The sequence below is a fragment of the Fragaria vesca genome, unplaced genomic scaffold, assembly GCF_000184155.1.
Source record: "Fragaria vesca subsp. vesca unplaced genomic scaffold, FraVesHawaii_1.0 scf0512956, whole genome shotgun sequence".
NCBI lineage: Eukaryota > Viridiplantae > Streptophyta > Magnoliopsida > Rosales > Rosaceae > Fragaria > Fragaria vesca.
This window is the reverse complement of record NW_004443397.1, coordinates 176,854-196,854: the sequence shown is the minus strand read 5'-3', so window position 1 is coordinate 196,854 and position 20,001 is coordinate 176,854. Positions and strand designations below refer to the sequence as shown.

Sequence of the window (20,001 nt, the reverse complement as noted above, 5' to 3'; positions counted from 1 at the left end):
CGGTGGGCGTGGCTGAACTAATAAGTTAATTACGTTACTTTACCAAATTTGTTCACCAAATGATACATTTTAGCTTACTAAATTTGTTCATCAAATGATGCCCCAGTTCCAGAAACTTCATTCAAGTCCGGATTGTAAAATATCGCATTATCTGATGAGCAAAAATTTGGTGATGATGGAGAAGAAATTGGTGATGAGAAGTTGATGAAACTTAAAAGTTCAACTTAAGCTAGTTTTACATACATGCATTAAGCGTACAGTAGAGCCGTTCACGGACCAGTACTCTCCGGCAAGGGCGGTTGGTCCACCTCGGTGGACTGCTGCGGCGGATGAGGAGGAGAAGGAGGGAGGCACGTGCGACGGCACGTGGGACAAGAAGAGTGAGAAGACAGCCAGGCTTGAATACAGTGGGAGTGGAACCCATGCTTACACCTCTCCAACACCCTTATCCCCTCCCCATCAACAAACTCCGACAAGCAAATGGCGCACTCCGCCGCGGCTCCCGCCAGCTCCGCCTTCATCTCCGGCGAGTACACCAGCGTGGGCCCCCCGTCATAGCAGGGAGCCGCGGCCGCATTGGTCTTTAGCTGCATGCGAGCCAACTCATGATCAGGGTTGTTGCGGCGGCGGTTGTGCTCCTCGTCGTCGACGAGGTGAGTGCTGCGGAGGAAGCAGCGGATGACGGAGTTGAGGCCGAGGGCGCAGATGAGAGCGGAGAGGAGGATGATGAGCACCATGGCAGCGTTGGCCTCGAACTGTTTAGAACCGGAGTAGGGCCACCAGCGGCAAGCGTGAGTAACGCATGGTGGCGGTATTGGTGGCGGCGAGGCTGTTGAGAGTGGCGGTGGAGAGAAGTGTTTGACTATGCCGCCGTACTCAGATGCTGCTGCTGCTGCTACTGCCACCTCTAGTAGTATTCTCATTTCTGCTTTGTCACCTAATCAAATATTTAATTGCTCTCTCTCTCTGTTCTTGATGATTAGTCCCGAGTTTTGCAGAAAGGAGAATTTCTTTTTAGTTTTTTGACGTGAGAGAGAGAAGAAGGAGAAGGAGAGGAGAGAGGGAGAGGTTGCGTGAGCAGGGAGAAGAGGGTGGTGATTTATAGTGAGAGAGAGAGAGAGAGAGAGAGAGAGAGGGGGTGGAGCAAGAAATGCATACGTGCACTTGAGGTTATTACATTATTTTGGCTTCTGCAACAATTTTGTCATGTTCATATTATTCATTCAAGGATTTTCACAGGTGTGGGTCATGCCGTTCAGCAAAAGTTACCCTCTCTGATCTAGTAGTTTTAAAGTCCATATGTAAAAATACCCGCGAAATTTTCATGCATGTCACCGGCGATGATTTGCCCGTATTCGAGATTAACCTACCATGTTTGAATTTTACCATGCATGCATGTTAGGTGATTACTAATTAAACGTATTCAGAAGAAAAATCTACCTCAAGTGACATGTGTATTCGAGGTTTGCGGTAAACATGTCCTCCAAATCATTAGACATTAGTCTAATTGTTCCATGAGTAATAATTTGGTGGTTTTCTCTTTCACTGGTTGCTTGATCTCGACATTTGACATTACTTACATTGCTAATTATGAAAAACGAACTGTATAGTTGTGCTACATGTCTGGTCAGGTTATAATTTAAGACAGTTGTAGCGTTTAGAAAGAAAGAAAGGAATGATTCCTACTCCAAATACAAAGAGTTGGCGGCATAGAACCTAATCATAGTAGAAGATTATAGAAGAGATGGGGTTTGGTCCGTTGGAATTCGATCGACCTTTGATTTCACACTAGCTAGTGAAGTTTTGTTGAAGGAAAGAGGAGAGAGTTAATTTGTTGATTCTTGGTTTCGCATTAAGGTATTCTAATCCAATAGGAGAAGCAATAAGCAGTTATATATTTTCCTTCTTAATCTTCCTATCTGAAAAGGACCATTAACAATGTTATTAGTATTTCATTTTGTGAAGCACACAGAATCGAAACTCCATTAGCGGATGGATGCTAGATTTCTAAGGGTAAGGAAAAGAGATCGAGTTGGGTGTGAGTGTATCTGAGTGGAGTTGAAAGTTTGAGTGTTTTAGGATCTGATTTCATATAGAGTGATACAGAATATAATGAGATGTCATACAATCCCTTCATAGTGACAGGATCCATAAATATCCAAAAGCTCCAAACATGAAATGATCCTGTAGGAGAATTCCTTATACATCTTTTACCATTTTTGAAATTTTGATTATTGCATTCCCCCTAATTGAGATGTCAAATATTCGCTTTGATCATACTTTCCCAAAGAAATATTTGATTTCTTTGTAAAATTAATCAAATTAAGAAGGATATATGAGGATCCAATTGGTCCCATGGAGCTTCATCTATATCCGGACTCCTTTTCCCTGCATTTAAAACAAATTAAACTTTGAATGGCTCTTCTGGATATGATGATGATGATGATGTGAGCTCGATCTCTAGCTAGGAAGTCTCACAATGAAGCCTTGATGAATTGGTAACAGCCTAACAGGTAATGATCGATGTAACAAGTTGTGAAGAAAAAGATTGACGGGACTAGGAAAGCAATACTAATCATGATCATAATGATAAGGTGGAGAAGTTGGTGTAGTAGATAATTACGCAAACAAGGTCTTTGTATTTAAAGAACTAGTGTGTGTGCCTTTTACCCTTCTTGTCTGGAGATACTGAAAAGTAAGGAGTGGATAAGCTGATCATATATAAGGGTAATTTGGCTTGTCAAGAACAGAAACAACAACCATTTGAGCATGTGAAAGTTTGGAACTATTGGAGGAAAGAGTGAGATGGTTCTCAATGATTCCAAGAAAGATGTAGACACTTCTAAGAAAGACGTCCCATCTTCGTCTCCAACCTTGATGACTTGGATTGCCAGGTATCCGCAACGAAAAGACCTGTGTATATATTCATGTCTACATCATTCAAGAATGCAGCCAACCTTTCTTGTTACTTTGTTAGGCCTACTATTATCACGAAGTATAAAATCGAAAGATTAATGGAAGAGGTTATGATTTATGAGGAGAAAATTGCTGACATTGTAACAGTTCTTGGTAACATAGCTTCACTACCCTCCCTCAATATGGATGCCTCTAATGCTCCGGAAACACTTGGTTAAATTTGTTATACGACGAGAAACACAAGATTAGTAAGACACTTGCTTGAGTGGAATCTTCATTCAAGTTTGAGCCTCAACAATTACAAGTCCTCTGTTGTTAGGTTACTGATCTACTGGACTCATATGATGTTAGTAAAAAGTGTCAGCTTCTAAAAGAGTCTGGGTTATCTTGATGTCTGATCGCATATGCTTGGAAGTCTACAAGATGAAAAACCTTGGACTAGCATGATCTGCTCACACGTGGTAATCCGCTACCGGGTGTTAGTCACGTTCATGTTCATGCAGATTACAATCAGTTCATAATGTTCCTAGACTGGTGAGCCGCCTCTCCCCATCTACATACCTCTTAACCCAAGAAAAACGACCATAAACACGTACGCAAATAGTCCAAAAATGTGAAATCCCTAATTAAAGTTAGGTCCACAAGAGTGAAATGAACTTGGGATGGACTTGTCACTCACCGAGTCGGCTTGTACGAATCAGTTATTACAAGTCACATATGTGGCTGTGGGCAACGCAACTAGTCCTACCAGTTAACCACATACTAGAACTTTCATGGTTAGAGTTGTTACACAACCCACGTAACAAGCAAGTAGCAGTACTATACAACCCGGGAAACCAACTATTCAAACCACAGTTGCCTTCATCAGAGGGAACTTCACAATCAGAATTAAAGTGCAAAGATGCATAGAAATGATAGAATGCTAGGAGTGGGGACTTGGAACAACGCCCATGCTCCTATAATCAATGAGTTTGTTTAAGGCAGCTATCAACCCAATTCTGTACAATAGTACTTGTATTATGTATGACCCACAAACGCCTTAGCGACCAGGGTAGTGAGAATTAATATGGCAGTAGAACAAGGTCAGTTACAGATAACTCTAGTAGAATAGCAGGGACAAAATATCAAAGGTTCTAGCATATTCTACAATTAGTGTCATTCACATTTGGCTTGCACCCTAGCCAGGCCTAGTATTTAGCAAACAAACCAATGGGGGTCGGCTTGATGAGGATTAAAGGAGATTTGAAACAGGAGAAGAGGGACCTTTGTACCAAATCGACTACTCGAAGGAGGGCGGGGATAGTCTAGTCTTGATTAGCCATGATCACGTATTACTGGTATTAGCAACTACTAAGATGTTTTCACATATACAAAAAGAGGTCATAAGATTGCATCCACTTTCAGGTTGTTCAAAACCAGCTTCACCTTCTTCCAGCAGGTTTTGGCTTGGGTTTTACATCAGCATCCTGCAGCCGAAATGGCAGATACTTTTGAGTGTTCAAAAATTTTCAGGGATCGATTAATAAAACTGTTGAAGTGTCGCTGGATATACCTGTGGCAAGTGGAGGAAAATCGATGTCTTTGCAGTAGAAGGATTATGATTTCCTGCACCCTTGTGCCAGTCATAGCAAACCTACAACACAAATTTGGACTCATGTTTAGGAGAGAGAGAATCCTATTACTCATCCTGACATTGGTTCAAAATAACGGAGAGAAAAATTACGGAGTATGCAAATATGGAACCATCATTGTTGAAAGTACTGCAAGGAATGGGTTGATTGCACTTTGACATGGCCTAAAATCAGAAAACCTGTATTAGACAACTATATGCATATAATTACAGAAGATCAAAACGATGAATCCAGGTGATAAAATGATGATCTGTTGTACAGAATTAAGGAAAGAGAGAATATGTGAGAGAGGCAGAGAAAAAGACTAGCAAAACAATAAATAAATTAGATGTGAGAAGAACCTTGAGTCTCTGTTTGCTGTCCTTATCCCAAAAACTGATAGAACCATCAGACCCAGCTGTAGCAAATGTGTGATACACCTGAAACAAGTGACACAACAAGATCTTAAAGGACAAATAATAAGAATGAGCAGAAAATAAACTATATACAGTGTAAACTTCCAGAATCAGAATGAACATGACTTATAAGTTGGCACTACTGAGATAAAAATAACTAGGCAGACCTATGACAAGAATGATGTAGAACAAACTACAACAAATCAAATGTATGCCAAGTTCCAGTAGACTTCATATATGGATGATACAACATCAAGAGGAAGCTATGATGGGATAGTGTAAAATTCATGAATGTCTCAATGTAGCCATCAGAAAAGAACACTCCATACCTTAAATGATATGTATGATCTATTGTATACGCATATAAAGAACCTGTAACCAGACATCACTATGAAATTTCCAGAAATCTTATCCATCATTATGCCATACGTAGTATTTTGTCCAGTATTTGAAAGCGTAATTAAGGATTCCCAAAAGAACTGCATTCACTAAACTCAAACGTATGAATTGGATTCTCAAAAAGACGCCAAAAAAGACTAACTAGTAACCAAACATGTCTTATGAGTAAGAAAGAAATGTGTGATAGAATGTTACAATAACAAAATTTCTATATTTTTTGTTGTTGATGAGGATGATTTGAGGTGCGATTGAATGTTCACACTTCATAAGAAATCAACTAAGAGGTTGTGTTATATCAAGTTTACCCATGAGACATGTACTTATCGGAAAGGAAAATATATCTTAAATTAATCTTAGTTGAATATCAAGAGCTTTTGGACTTTTTTCCCACAACTAAATAACATCTGTCAGGACTCAGGAGAAACATTGAAAAATGCACAAGTCCATGAAAGCAACAAGTTGTAATTTTCATTTTCTTAGTCATGATCCCAACGGAAGACTACATAAGATCTAGGTAATGAAATATAAAACTGCTCTAACTCTTGCAAACTATGACAAGTCAACAAGCAAAACAATCCAGTACTTATTATAGATTACTGATCTTTATGAAAATGAAAATCTTTCATTGTATAAACCACTCCTTTCTCCACTTATCATCCCTAACATCTTTTCCCTGACCTTCTCTTTCTTTAGTTATAGGATTAAACAACAACAAAATGTTATTAAACAATCTACACTCACAGCCAGAAAATAATGACAAAGAGAAAAATAAGAATGGAGACAGAAATCTTACAGGATGGAAGTTTATAGAGTTGACTGAGTAAATAACATTGTTTTCTCTGTGGCATTTGAAGGTAAAGTTTTTACTTTCCTGTCCTTCATTTAGATGCTGCACTCCAACCCTCCCTTCAATAGAACCAACCTGGCAGAACATAACATCAGAAGCATTATATCTTATTTACAAAATACAATAGTCGTCAAGCAAAGAAAAACTTGTATAGTTATATATCAGTCTCCTAATACACCATCAGAAAAAAGAAAAGAGGTATATCATCTGTGTTGATAAACATCTGCATATAAGGAATGTTTATTTCCTGTTCAAAAAAAAAGAAAAAAGGAATGTTTATTTATCTTCTTCAATATTCTTCTTTTTTTTCCTTCAAGCAAGTAATTACATGTTTGGTGTGTGTGTGTGTGTGTGTGTGTGTGTATAACTGTATTTGATGCAACATGTTTAAAAGTAATCTATTCATTCAGGCAGCAAAGGTTTAAAGTGTTAATACTTACCAAGAAACCTTGCTGATCAGGAAATGCAGCAACACACCTTGTCTGATACTTAAGGGGTGAAATGATTCTCTTGAATTCAGTCTGTCAGAATATGCGCAGAGGTCAGCCAATAATAATCTCTTGAACATCCAACTACAGTTTCATGTTAAACAATTCTATAAAGCCAGAAGATTATCCTCAAAGTCCCGCTAAAGTTAACTAATGCAAAACATATGTTCTTTCTGGATTCTGGACACTGGGAGCTTAAGCCTCCATTGTTTTTTTCTACTTTTCTTGTCCACACCTTCTGAAAATTATATGTTACCTTTGGATTCTGCAAGTTAAACATGATCAGATTTCTGTCTGCTGTTCCCACAACCATCAGAGGATATTTCACTGTTAGTGCATAACAGCGTTCGGGAAGTAGTTGGGTATGCACCGGATTTGGCTGCCTCAAATCCCAATACCTGAAAATAGGCCAAGATGATATGGTTATTAACAGATAACTTGAGGTTAAGGGGAGATACAGATTTTTGACTTATGAATAAATTTAAGGTGGCAAAACAATAAAGGAAAAGAACAATTGGAAGAAACTTAGTTCTCAGACGTATGAGAACATTAGGTTGACACAGAACAATACTTAGGACCTAGGAGCAAATGATTGCTGGCTATAACCTTCAAGTAACAAGACACATAAACCCATGGCGCGTATAATATTTAGATAACTCAAATACTTGAGACGGAAGGATGTGCTTTAATTACTTCAAAGTCTTGTCCCAGCTTCCTGCGACTAAAAGCGCAAGCTCGGGTATCCAAGCAATCTCTTTTATGGGTGCATCATGCATAGCAACAGTAGTCGGTTGGCCTCCAGACATTAAAGACCACATCTTAACTTGCCTGTCACAACCTCCAGAGAACACAGCCATCCCATCATCCTTCCACATTGAGCACAAAACCTACATATAGATTTTCATATATTAGCATTTGTACTGTATTAAACATAAGGTAAAGAGAAGTTGGTGGTCACAAGTTAAATCACAGGCACATACATGGAAAAATCACTGGAAAATAATGAACCTTGCTCGATCATGAAGACTCTATCTTATTCAATGATATCACATAATGACAGCACAAATTACGCATTTTTTAAATTCAACACCATATTGTACAGGAAATTGTCCTTCGTGTATATGTTCTGTACCTACGATCTTGCAACATGTCTCACACATTCTTTTTCAGTTATCATTTTGTTTGTCTGGTCTTGATGCTTGAGAAATAATATCTCAAAGCAAACAGCAAAAACTAATACGGTGTGAGTATTAACAGTTTAACACACTACGACTTAAAGGGAAAACGTGAAGAATATCTAATATGACAAGGCTCCCTTGAGCTTGGTGAAGCCACGTAACAATCATAGATTCATAGGTTGTACTTGTGCAATATGAGAATCATATCAGAGGACCATATATGATCCTAGCTCTATCGATGGAGCAGGCCATGTGGAGTCAAAAGTTCTAAGGGCAAATTCTACAGGTAAAGGCAGACCATAGGCATACACAGGTTAAATCTAAACTGACAGAAATCTTAAACTCACAGCATAGTTGCAATTGAAAATCACAACTGACTGACTCATTATAGTTCACTATGCACGTATATGATTCGATTACACATTGAAGTAATGCAGATGGTTTTAGCACAGTTGCTTACCTCTTTTATTTACACCACAGATAACAGTTTAGATAAAAGCCAGATTAAAAGAAAAACAAGCTAAAACAGAGAAGTTAAAGTACCGGCTGGTCATGCGAATAGGAGCTCTTGGGTGTAGCAGCAATACTTGTTCCAATTTTTTGAACATCCCAGCACCGCACCTAAACACAAGCATATCATCAGTCATCCACCTGATCATTCCCAAACTCTAATAAGTGGTTGCTAAATCATAACAATGTTGTGAGTAAATCTTACTTAAGTTACTGTGAATTACATAGACTCATATATCATACTACTACATATCCGATGGCATAGTCACAGAAATGTTTCATTCCTCTATAATCTCTACAAGCAACTTCCATAGCAACCAAAGAGAATTTAAGCACTATACACCAAACAAGTACAAAAATGGTAGAAGAAAGCGAATCGGAACCTGATTGTCCCAGGAAGTAGAGACCAGAAGGTTCGATTTAGGACTGAAACTGAGGCTTGAAACGGAATCGGTTGGAGGCTGAGCAACCTGTAAAATTACACAATAATGTCACTAAAATGTCACCAAAACTAAATAATAAAACAACAGAAACCGAAATCGAATTCACCTCAAAGGAATTGTTCGGATTGTGATTCGTGAAAAACGACATTGAAAATCCTCAACTCTGTGAAAAACAAAGCTCCTTCATCACACATGTAAAATCAAATTGCAGGCGAAGAAATTAAGCCAAACCTAGCAGATCAATCGGTTAATCGTGCTTTAAACGCAGCGAAAATTGAAGAGAAAACAAGCTTAAAAACCTAATCAGTCGTACCGCATTAGCTTAATCTGAGATAAACGAAGCATAACCGGAGATTAGGGTTTGCGAAGTACCTGAGAGAGAGCGTAGGGAATCGGAGACGGTACCCGGAGGGTTTTGAAAACGAAGAGCAGTTGGAATTAGAGAGAGAAATTGAGAAAATGTGAGCGAGTGGAATGAGAAGGCAGATAGAGAGAGGGGGTGGTTATATATATATGTGTGAGATTAGCGTTTAAATTACGACCGAGAGATTAATTAGCTTTAATAGTAAGCTATGAGCCTAAAGAGCGCGAGATTTAAATAAACCACCAGCCCCTCTCTCCCTCCCTCTTCTCACTTCTCTCTCACTCTCAGCCATGTCATCAACCTCCTCCATTCTCATCATCCTTCTCATCGTCGTCATCACCGTCGTCATTCTCATCATCTGCCGAATCCTCCGCCATGTCAGCTCTTCCTCCGGCGACGACGGTTCCCCGCGCGTCTCCACCAGGCGAGTTTCTCCGGCCGCGCCCGATCCCGTCGCCTCGCTCCCCGTCTTCGCCTTCTCCACCATCAAGAGCCGCCGCGAGTCGTCCGCCGCCGCCGACTGCGCCGTCTGCCTCTCCAAGTTCGAGGACGACGATCAGCTCAGGTTGCTTCCGCTGTGCTGTCATGCCTTCCACGTGTCGTGCGTGGACACGTGGCTCCGCTCGCAGCAGACCTGCCCGCTCGCCGATTGCTCCGTCGGACTCCGAGCTGATGACGCTCGTCGACCTCGAGATTGGCAACGAGCTCCCGCCGCCGCCGCCGTCGGAGGCCATTCTTGCTGCTGACGTGGCAGGTCGGAGCTGGCTCAAGGAGTTTGTCGACAGGATCTCCAGTTCCGGCAGATTCTTCACCGGCAGTAGCCGTCGGAGCGAGATAGGCGTGGAGTTGTCCGAGTATTTCCGGTGGTTGTCGGAAGTGTGATTTTACTATAGTTGATAGCTACGAACCGTAATTACTCTTATTAGACTATCGACACTTTTGATTAATCTTGGTAGCACATTAAGTCCAAAATGATTTCATGTCATTTTTTTTTAATCTTCACCTGTTCTATGTCTGTGGGATTAAAATTGGAGCTAGAAATCTTACTATTCAAGCATAGTTCATGTGTACAGTGCCATTCAAATTTCAGGGAAATTAGTTCTTGGATGAAATCGAAATGAATTAACGTTGTGCTATGGACAAAAATTTGATAGGTATGGAGAATCAATGAACACCCGTGGTAAGAAATGAGACGTCAAGTTATTGATAGCTATTTATCCTTGATTGTTAATTGTACTCACACTTTTATGCATTTAGGAGAAAAGAAGAAAATAACACGGTTTATTCAATAGTATGTTATGGTCAATGATCAAGAGAAGTTTGTTTATGTGATTGAGAAATGACCTGCTCGACTCATGGAGAATACATGAAAGAATTTGTGATGAAAGAATATGGAGATACTAATCATATGAACGAATACAATCTATGAGGTAAGAGTATGTTCAAGACCGTGGTGCAGTTTTGAACATGTTTACAGTTTATAGTGGACATGGAAGCTCGTTTTTAAGCTTTTATCAGCGTTAGCGTGAGTCACATATTTAGGACAATAAAACAGCTCTACGGAAGCAATGAGACTTATCGTCGCATCTCAGCGACTGCTCAACCTTTGGAGAGAATTTGAAACACTAGATAACATAGAAAAAAAAAAAAAGTCACAAATATAAATTTTATAGAAAATGTTACACTACAAATGGATAATCCTAATGCAGTTGGGAGATATACCTAGGTTCCACCGTAGTCGAATAGGACTGCAATTAGGGCCTTCAATACGATGGATCCGGGTGCCAATTGACCCGGCCCATGGTTATTTGCTCTTTTCCGGCTCCTTCTGTTGGAAACGGAAACAGTTTGGACAGTCTCCGATTTCAACAAACTCAAATGAATGGGAGAGGGACTGAGAAGCCGAGCAAAGTCGTTATGACGGCGTCTGCATCACAATCGCCGGTGAGGTGGTGGCGCACGGCGTTTCTGACCGTCAGAGACGAATCCCTCACAACTCCTCCTCGCACTCCAATCCCTGACCTCCTCCACAACTTCATCTTCTCCCACTCCCACACTCTCCTCTCCGCCGCGCCCGACCTCCCTCCGCCGGAGGTGACGTCAGATTTGCTGTTCGTGATGGAATTGGTCACCAACAAGCCTCACGGCGCCGGAGACTTGACCTCAACCTTCGCACACACAAGTCACCTGGTATCGACTCTGACCGAGACCTTGGCTTTCTTCAACCCATGCTTTGCTTCTTCATATTAACCTCAATGAAATTCCGATTTCAGATCCATGACGTCAGCCATCGTCTTCCGCTTGAGTTCAGTTCAGCTTCGTGGACTATCATGCTCGACGGTTTCGGCAAGATGCTTCAATTTTTCATTGCTTCTTCGTCATTTACGCCGATCATGGAATGCTTACAGACTCTGAGGTCAGCTCCTCTGGTTTTCGATTCGATTTCGATCAAATGTGTGTTGTTGTTGTAAATTTTATATGAATTTCTATTATTTCTAGGCGTGTGATGAGTACCTACCAGAGGAAGTGTTCTACGGCTGATGAGATTCAGCTGGTGAAGTTCCTTCTGCGCTTAATCGAGAGCTGCCATTCGGAGTTAAGCAGCTCGTCGCATTCGTTACGCAACCAGAGCTCTGCTTCTGAAGTTGGAAAGAGAAAGCCAATGCCGCAATATGGCAGCTTATGGGAAGTGCAGACCCTTGCATTCAATGTGCTTGGAGAAACAATCTCTAGGGCCGGCTCGTTGTTTCCTGTAGATATCTGGAAATCATCTATTGAGGTAGCAATCCCTCTTCTCGATTTGTGCTTATAAAACTACTTATGTACATTTCATTTTGAGGCCTTTTTTTTGTTTGTTTTGTTTTGTTTTGTTTTGAAATAGAGGCTGTTCTTATTTGAACCAGGTTTTTAGGAAAGTGATGGATGTATTGGCAGCTAAAAGCCAGCTTGTAGAAGATACTGTAATGTCGAGGTAACTTTCCTTTGAACTTTTCTGTTGGCTCTCTCTAAAGAAATATGTAAACAAAGATATAAATGAAAGCATGAATCTAGAGCACTGCTTGTTTCGCCTTGTTCTCTGTAACTTTTCATCCTTACATATAGTTGTCATGATGCTTTTTGCAGGTTTTATTTATCTCTCCTGAATTGTCTACACTCGACTCTCGCAGATCGTAAGTGTTCCCTCTCTGACCATGTAAGTTATTAATGTCTTGTGTATCAGATTTTAGATTATATATTGAATGTGGTTATGATTATTATCCTTCATATTTTCTGGGGATTTTATATTTTTTCAGGTGTCAGGTTTTGTAGCTGCTTTGCGAATGTTCCTCTCCTATGGTGTCAGTAGTAGAAGCCAGCTTAGCAGGCCGATTACTGGTCAAAAGGAGAGTGAACTTAGTGTAGTGAGCCTTAAGGCTGGTTTGGAAGATCCTAAAAAGACAGATCGTAGTCCATATAGACCTCCACACCTACGCAAAAGGGACAGTTCAAAGCAGATTGGAGCTCGAAATTCTCAAGGTTTATCAGATCAGGAATCTTCCACACTTGACTTCACCTCATCAGATTCAGATTACAGTGACAGTGATGGATCACTTAAAGACACTGAGAGCAATCAGAAATCGAAGGTCAGAGTAGCTGCTATTGTTTGTATACAGGTAAGTTTTGCGTAACATTTTGGTTTGTCATGTTTTATCCCAATGTCGAATAATTGTAGATATAGCCTTTTAAGCTCCCTTCTTCTTCTTCTTTCCTTTTTTTTTTTTTGTATTCTTGTTTTCATCTTATCATCAACAGTCGGCTACACAATAGGAAATATGTTCCCTGTCTTATGACTCTCTCCTTTGAAAGATATTAGGTCGTTTTTTTGGTGCCTAATCGTGACATCTCCCAAAAGTTGAAATAAAGGGAAGATGTTAAAACATAAACTGCAGAAAGATTAAAGGAATATGTTTTTTGATCTTTCATTGAGAAGTACCTTCTCTTTGAGCTGAATTTGTTAGCTGGAATACCTTTTTTCTTGTGAAATTCGAAACATGAGGAGTTGAAGACAAATCAAACAATGACATGATTTATCCTGCATTATATGTGGATAAGATGGTATGCTCAACTTTGATAGTGCAAACTTTTAATGTTAGAGCAATTGACAATTTTTTTTCAATTTTTTTTGAAGGATCTCTGTCAAGCTGATTCAAAATCATTTAGTAGCCAATGGACACTGCTTCTGCCAACCAGTGATGTACTACAACCTAGGTAAGCATCAGATGCCTCCAATCTATTGTTCATTCATTTCTATTCTCTCTCTCTCTCTCTCTCTCTCTCGTTTCATGTTACCTTCTGATATACAGGAAGTTTGAAGCAACACTAATGACTTGTTTGCTGTTTGATCCCTATTTAAAGGTATTGTCTACCCTTCTTATTACTTTTAGTTCCCTCACTACCCTTTGGTGAATGATTTGGCAGCTATACCTGAGATGTATATAAAAACGTGTACTTTTTTTTTTACTTGTTACAGTGCATGGAAAATGTTTTTGTCATATTCACAACTTTTAAACATCTTCTGATTGTCATATAATGATATAATGAATTTTCTTCAGTGGTGCTTCTAGCTGACATGCTTCTATATGGTGCCTAGGCACGGGTTGCATCAGCCTCAACTCTGGAAGCAATGTTGGATGGGCCTTCTTCTGTTATACTGCAGGTAGCTGAGTTCAGAGAGTCTTCTAAACGGGGATCATTTACAGCACTTTCAAGTTCCCTTGGACATATACTAATGCAGCTTCATACAGGTATGTAAAAGGCACTATAATGCAAAAGTTCATTCTCGGTGTTGTTATACATGTACATGTTTCAGGATATCTACTATTCTCTTTTGATATAAGACGCTGATGTATCTGATGCAGGTATTTTATACTTAATTCAGCGAGAAACTCATAATCGATTACTGGCATCCTTGTTCAAGATTCTCATGCTTTTGATATCATCTACACCGTATGTATTCTCCCACCAAATTATTTTCATTGTTAATGTTTTTTTTCTTATTTTTTTTCAGTGTAGCATATTTGTTTGTTTGTTTAATCTTCTTATACTGCCCTTAATCTGTATTCAAAGTGTTCTGTTGAATTAATTAGAGTGATCTTGTCATGATTCAATTTGATATTTCTTTTACTGTACAAAAAGAGAAGTTGGAATAAATGATATGAATTACAGCTTCAAGTGCATTGTTATTACCTTTTGGTTGATCATCCCCTCACCCACCCCTTTTGGCTTTTGGGCGAGACAGTTTGTCCTCCGCATTAGGATCCTATGTGAAAGTCATGATGGCATTTCATGTCCTCTATCATTTGTAACTTTTCAACATTTAAGACGAGGATGGATCCGACTTCTCAATAACATATCATTCATTTTAGAATATACTTGTAGACAGTCAATAAGTCCAATGGTGATGCTGCATTGCTGTTTTCTTTTTCTAATTAATGTTATCTTCTTTGAGGATAATCTAATGTGTACTTATTGTTCCCGTCAATCATCATTCTACAGATACACAAGGATGCCTGGAGAACTGTTGCCAACAGTTTTTACATCTCTACAAGAAAGGATACAAAATGGGTTTCAATATAAAAGTGATCAGACTGGCCTGCTGGTCAGTACTCCTTATGCTCTTTTTATCTTGTATAACACGGAAACAATATCTGTGATGCGTGCGCTTACTCACTGTGATACCTTATACTATATCTTATCTCATTCAACAGGCTGCTTCTTTTAGTTGCTTGACAACAGCTCTGAATACCTCACCATCTTCACCACAAATTAAAGAAATGCTTCAGAGAGAGATATTTAATGGTGAGCTTAAGTTTTGCGGCATAGATAGATAAACTTTACTAATACTCACTAGCTAGTTCTTAGACTCTACTGTTCACCAAAAAGAGAAACAAATTCGACCGGTCAGCATGTAACTAATGATAATTTAGTCAGCTTCTTTTTTCTCCAAATGGTTAACTGATCTGTAGAAGTTCATCTATTTTTTCTTAAATTTGTACTGTGCCTTGTCTCCAGGTTTTGCTGAGGCCAAAAAGAAGTCGGGTGTTCTTTCTACATTGTTTCAATTTTCAGAACAAGTTAGCAACCCACCGATATGCTTTGAGGCTCTTCAGGTAATACTGTAACTAGTGTAAGACGGCTTGAAACCTAAAATTTGTGTCTTGATTTCTGATTGGAAGGATTCTCTCCTGGCAAACATTTTTGCATCAACAGGCTATCAACTACCAAGAAATATGTATGCTTTTCCGATAGTGTTATCTTATCTGTGTGCTAGAAGTCTGATTATTTTGTAGAAAGGCATGTGGCATTGTCCATGCATGTCATTGTTATAACTAAGAAAAATGTCTCATTGCATTAACTTATGCTGTCACTTGCAGGCACTTAGGGCTGTGTCACACAATTATCCAAGTATAATGTTTTCCTGTTGGGAACAAATATCCACCACCGTTTATCACCTTTTGAGGGCATCTACTCCTGAAGTTCCTGTAGGACAATGGAAAGGGCATACTGGAAATTCTGTTGGATTTATTGGCGAAAAAATCATTACAGCTGCTATAAGAGTAAGAGACCTTTGCTGTTATTGAGTTTTTCATTCCCCTATTCAATCAAAATATATATTTGGTGAATCTGTTCATTTCATTAGAAAGTAAAGTGAAATCTTACGAAGTTGTAGCGTTTTTCTGTAAACAATAATGATCTATTTCCTATTTTTATATCTACATATACAGACATATTGATTCTTTATGCCAATTATATCAGGTTTTGGATGAATCTCTTCGTGCAATATCTGGATTTAAAGGAACTGAAGACCCTTTAGATGATAAACTACTTGATGCCCCATTTACATCTGACTGCATAAGGATGAAGAAAGTTTCGTCAGCTCCTTCATATGAACTTGAGAATTTTGAAAATACTAGAGATGAACTCACATCATGTCAGTCTGGAATTGAGCAGTGGTGTGAGGCAATTGAGAAGCATATGCCTTTAATTCTACAACATACTTCTGCAATGGTTAGTTGATATATGAAGTGACTTTAGATAAAATTGCTTGTTTGAACAATTTTAGATATTCTGATGGTCCTGGGTTTAAGAAATGTGCCTGGTGTTCCTGCAGATTATAATATAATGTCAAACAGTTGTCATAGCATGCAATAGATTTAATGGAATTTGGAAGGAGATTAAAACAACAGATCTTTTTGCAATAGTTGTATCACTGCATTGTCTTTATTTGGAGTCTCTTAATGTGTCGACAGTTGAAGCCATTTTGACCAGGATGAAGACTGTCCCCAGTCTTGATTAAGTTGGTTAAATATATAGATGTGTTTTTATGTTTTAGTCTGCACTTCTTGACGTTTTTCTTCTTCTTTTCTTTTGGAAGGTGAGAGCTGCCTCAGTTACCTGTTTTGCGGGTATAACTTCTTCTGTGTTCTGTACACTCTCAAAGGAAAAACAGGAGTTCATTCTTTCGTCTATTGTGAGTTTTCTTCAGCTGCACTGTAAATGCTCTATTTTGTTGAATGCAATAGAAATTAGCTTATGATTTGAACTACAAAACTTTGTAGGTTCGTGCTGCCGTACACGGTGATGTACCTTCGGTTAGGGCAGCTGCTTGTCGAGCTATTGGTGTCATTTCATGTTTTCCTCAGGTTTCTCAAAGGTGATTTGTATGTTCTTGAAGTGCATTGAATGATCTCTCGAATTTGTATTGTTTGTTATCAACTTGGTCCTCTATCAATTCTGTGCAATGTGCAACTAAGAACTCAAATTATAGTGCAGAGATCCTTGATAAGTTTGTTCATGCTGTGGAGAGTAACACTCGTGATCCTTTGGTCTCGGTACTTTTCTTTTTCTCTTTTTCTTTAATAAAACATACACGCTCCATTTTAATTCTAAGCAGGTGAAATTGTCATTTTTCAGGTCCGAATAACTGCTTCTTGGGCTTTGGCAAACATATGTGATTCTGTCCATCATTGTATTGATGATTTTAGCTTGGAAAACACTGGAGGTAGAAGTGATGTAGTTAGGTCTATTTCTGTAGTACCTTTGCTTCAGCTTTCAAACTAATTATTATATTTTGTTTTCTCTTTTACTAGGCTCTCTTAAAATTTCTCAATTGTTTACCTTATTAAGTGAGTGCGCTTTGCGTCTGACTAAAGATGGAGACAAGGTAATGTGCTAACGAGCAAAGTTATTTAAATTCTTTTATAATTTCTGGTTAAGTCTCTCTCTCTCTCACACACACACACACACACACACTCACTAAATAATTTATGTGAGCAGCTAGAAAAGGAATTCAATAAACAAAAATATTGGTGCCAGGAAGGACTACCTCTCTCTAAATAAGAATGTCTTGATACTGCGCACTCACACACAATTCTTGTGCTTGGTTCTGATGAGACTCTGCAAATTTATAGTAATTGAAAATCATATGTATTCTCACAGCTCTGAGACTTTTCTTTCCCTACCATCAGATTAAATCAAATGCTGTAAGAGCTCTAGGGAATCTTGCAAGATCTGTCAAATGCACAATTGAATTTGAGACGACAGGGGATTCTGGGAAAGGTTGTCGAAGAGATGTATCAATATCATACCATCCAGCTTCTTTGAGAGATTCGCGTTGGCTTGAGAAGGTTGTTCAGGCATTTATTTCATGTGTTACGACTGGTAATGTCAAGGTATCGATAGTCAGAATTTCGTAATGAAAATTAGACGGGTAATGTTCTAGAATGTGTATCGTTATTGTTAATATATTGTGTTCTGTACTAAAAGTTCAAATGTATCTAACAGGTCCAATGGAATGTTTGTCATGCTTTGAGCAACCTATTTCTGAACGAGACATTAAGACTGCAAGACATGGATTGGTAAAGCAATTCGAACCTTGTTTCTAGAATCTGTTGAAATGCATTTGTTTGCTGATATAGTTTTGTTTACACGTGTATGGGTGCATAATCTGTGGAAACCACACCCCCACCCCCACCCACCCAATGAAAAAAAAAGAAAAAAAAGAAAGAAAGACCTGATGCTTTTGTAATTGCGGAAAGTACAATCAATAACTTTTTGATAATAGTGAAATCCCAATGAGCATATAATCTCTGTATGTTCCACAATAAGCTTGCAACAAAATGTAATAACTTATGCATGTTTGTCTGACAGGGCTCCATCTGTGTATAGTATTCTTCTACTACTATTACGTGATTCTTCCAACTTTAAGATCAGGATTCAAGCTGCTGCTGCTCTGGCTGTTCCAGCATCGGTTCATGGTGAGCAGAAGCATTTACTCTTGTTTCTAGAATTCTCGTTTGGTTGCCTTTGTAACTAGTGGTACCAGTTTTGTCTATTTATCTCCTGCATGATGTTGACTGTCATCTTTTGGATGCATCCTTGACAAAATTTTGCTTCTATTTTTTTTTCATTTTTTCTTTTGGTGTTTGAGGTACTTCAAGTCATTCCTTCCTAAAATCTGGAAACTGAAACAGATGCCTATTTGTTTGTTACAGATTATGGGGAATCTTTCTCAGATGTCATCCAGGGTCTGGAGCATATATTAGAGAATCAAGGTTCAAACCAGATTGCATCACCATCAAATTTCAAATATAGGGTAGCTCTTGAAAAGCAGGTCAATAATCCTAATCACTTGTAACTGAGTAGTTATGTGAGCCAATTTTGGTGTAAACTATGCTATATGGTGTGTTTACTTACTGTATCTTCTGCTTGATTCAGTTAACCTCAACGATATTGCATGTTCTTATCCTCGCTTCAAGCTCTGATCATGAACTGGTGAAAGATTTTCTTGTAAAAGTAAGTCTATACATCCTGATAGCACCACTTTCCATAAACAGTTTATTAATTTTGTTCCATATTGAGGAATAACCCACATTGCTGATATGTTTGTCCTTCTGGCTCATTTTCCCATTTGCTGCATACAGAAAGCCTCATTCTTTGAAGACTGGTTCAAGACACTGTGCTCATCGTTAGGAGAGTCAAGTAGTCAACCAGAACTTGAAAATAAGAAGTCCCTTGAGAACCCGAAGAAAGGAATGATATGCAATGCAATTCGGTCACTAGTTCAGCTGTACAATGGCCAGAAGCATCTTGCAATTGCTGAGAAATTTGAGAAGTTAGAGAACAGTATACAATAAGTTCTCCTAATCTCCCTCGACGAACTTGTATGCTATATGTGGGTACAACCCCATGACCAAGTCCCTTGCATAGTCACCTAATATGCAAGAAATACTGCTTTTCTGAAGACATAGTATGCGGGGTGGTTCTCGACATACTGGGCTCCTTTTTTCCATTACAACACATGGTGAGCTCTGAGCATGATCATATGCCTACTTTTTTTGTTCTTTTGCGCCCTGTTTTAGGGTATCTGGAGGGGGTTTGGTTAGAAATGAGGATCTAAATGGCCAAATGGGTCAGTGTTGTTGTATTACTGTGCATGTATAATAGTAGATTACAGGGAACTTTTATGTGATTTGTAACCTTACTGTATAATGTGTATGGATTAACTAATTACAAAAGGTTTTTCTTCTTTCGGCCGTAAATTATTAAAGTTCAGAAGTCGGCCGTTCTCACGTTTTGTGTCTTGGTTCACTTTTGGTTTATGCTCACTGATTACTCTTTCCAAGCTTTCTCTGACCTTTTTCACCATTTGGAATTCCACTGATGAAATCTTTTATAATGTCGGTAGTCGGTACGACAAAGATCAAAATTTACCATACGATAAGAACTGTATTCCACACCCTATTCAAAAAAACAAGAAAATAACTGTATTCCAAGGCCAAAGTCAGCTAG

The 20,001-nt window shown here is 38.9% G+C and overlaps 2 protein-coding genes and 1 pseudogene across 3 annotated transcripts; 1 reads left to right on the top strand and 2 right to left on the bottom strand.

Moving 5' to 3' along the window:
- Positions 1–269: 269 nt before the first annotated feature.
- On the bottom strand, positions 270–923 carry LOC101312591 (RING-H2 finger protein ATL79-like). The gene has a single exon (XM_004309514.1). It carries the CDS (start codon positions 921–923, stop codon positions 270–272), a length of 654 nt encoding a protein of 217 aa, XP_004309562.1.
- Positions 924–3,794: 2,871 nt separating this feature from the next.
- On the bottom strand, positions 3,795–9,268 carry LOC101291780 (rae1-like protein At1g80670-like). The gene is made up of 12 exons (XM_004309449.1): positions 9,180–9,268; positions 8,914–8,970; positions 8,748–8,834; positions 8,398–8,475; positions 7,370–7,563; positions 6,933–7,074; positions 6,629–6,709; positions 6,135–6,263; positions 4,889–4,966; positions 4,640–4,711; positions 4,469–4,549; positions 3,795–4,382 (listed from the first exon to the last, which is right to left on the bottom strand). The coding sequence occupies exons 2-12, from the start codon at positions 8,953–8,955 to the stop codon at positions 4,338–4,340; spliced, it is 1,029 nt and encodes a 342-aa protein (XP_004309497.1). The 5' UTR covers positions 8,956–8,970; positions 9,180–9,268; the 3' UTR covers positions 3,795–4,337.
- A 1,820-nt stretch (positions 9,269–11,088) lies between these two features.
- LOC101312306 lies at positions 11,089–19,738 on the top strand (annotated as a pseudogene). The gene is made up of 27 exons (XR_185456.1): positions 11,089–11,361; positions 11,445–11,587; positions 11,671–11,950; positions 12,075–12,142; positions 12,295–12,364; positions 12,465–12,824; positions 13,340–13,419; positions 13,515–13,566; positions 13,802–13,955; positions 14,070–14,161; positions 14,590–14,624; positions 14,707–14,809; positions 14,919–15,009; positions 15,223–15,335; positions 15,585–15,767; positions 15,967–16,218; positions 16,586–16,681; positions 16,770–16,864; positions 16,979–17,042; positions 17,125–17,212; positions 17,301–17,374; positions 17,679–17,882; positions 17,995–18,068; positions 18,361–18,467; positions 18,705–18,823; positions 18,928–19,005; positions 19,134–19,738. The product of XR_185456.1 is annotated as a HEAT repeat-containing protein 6-like (transcript).
- Positions 19,739–20,001: the final 263 nt, after the last annotated feature.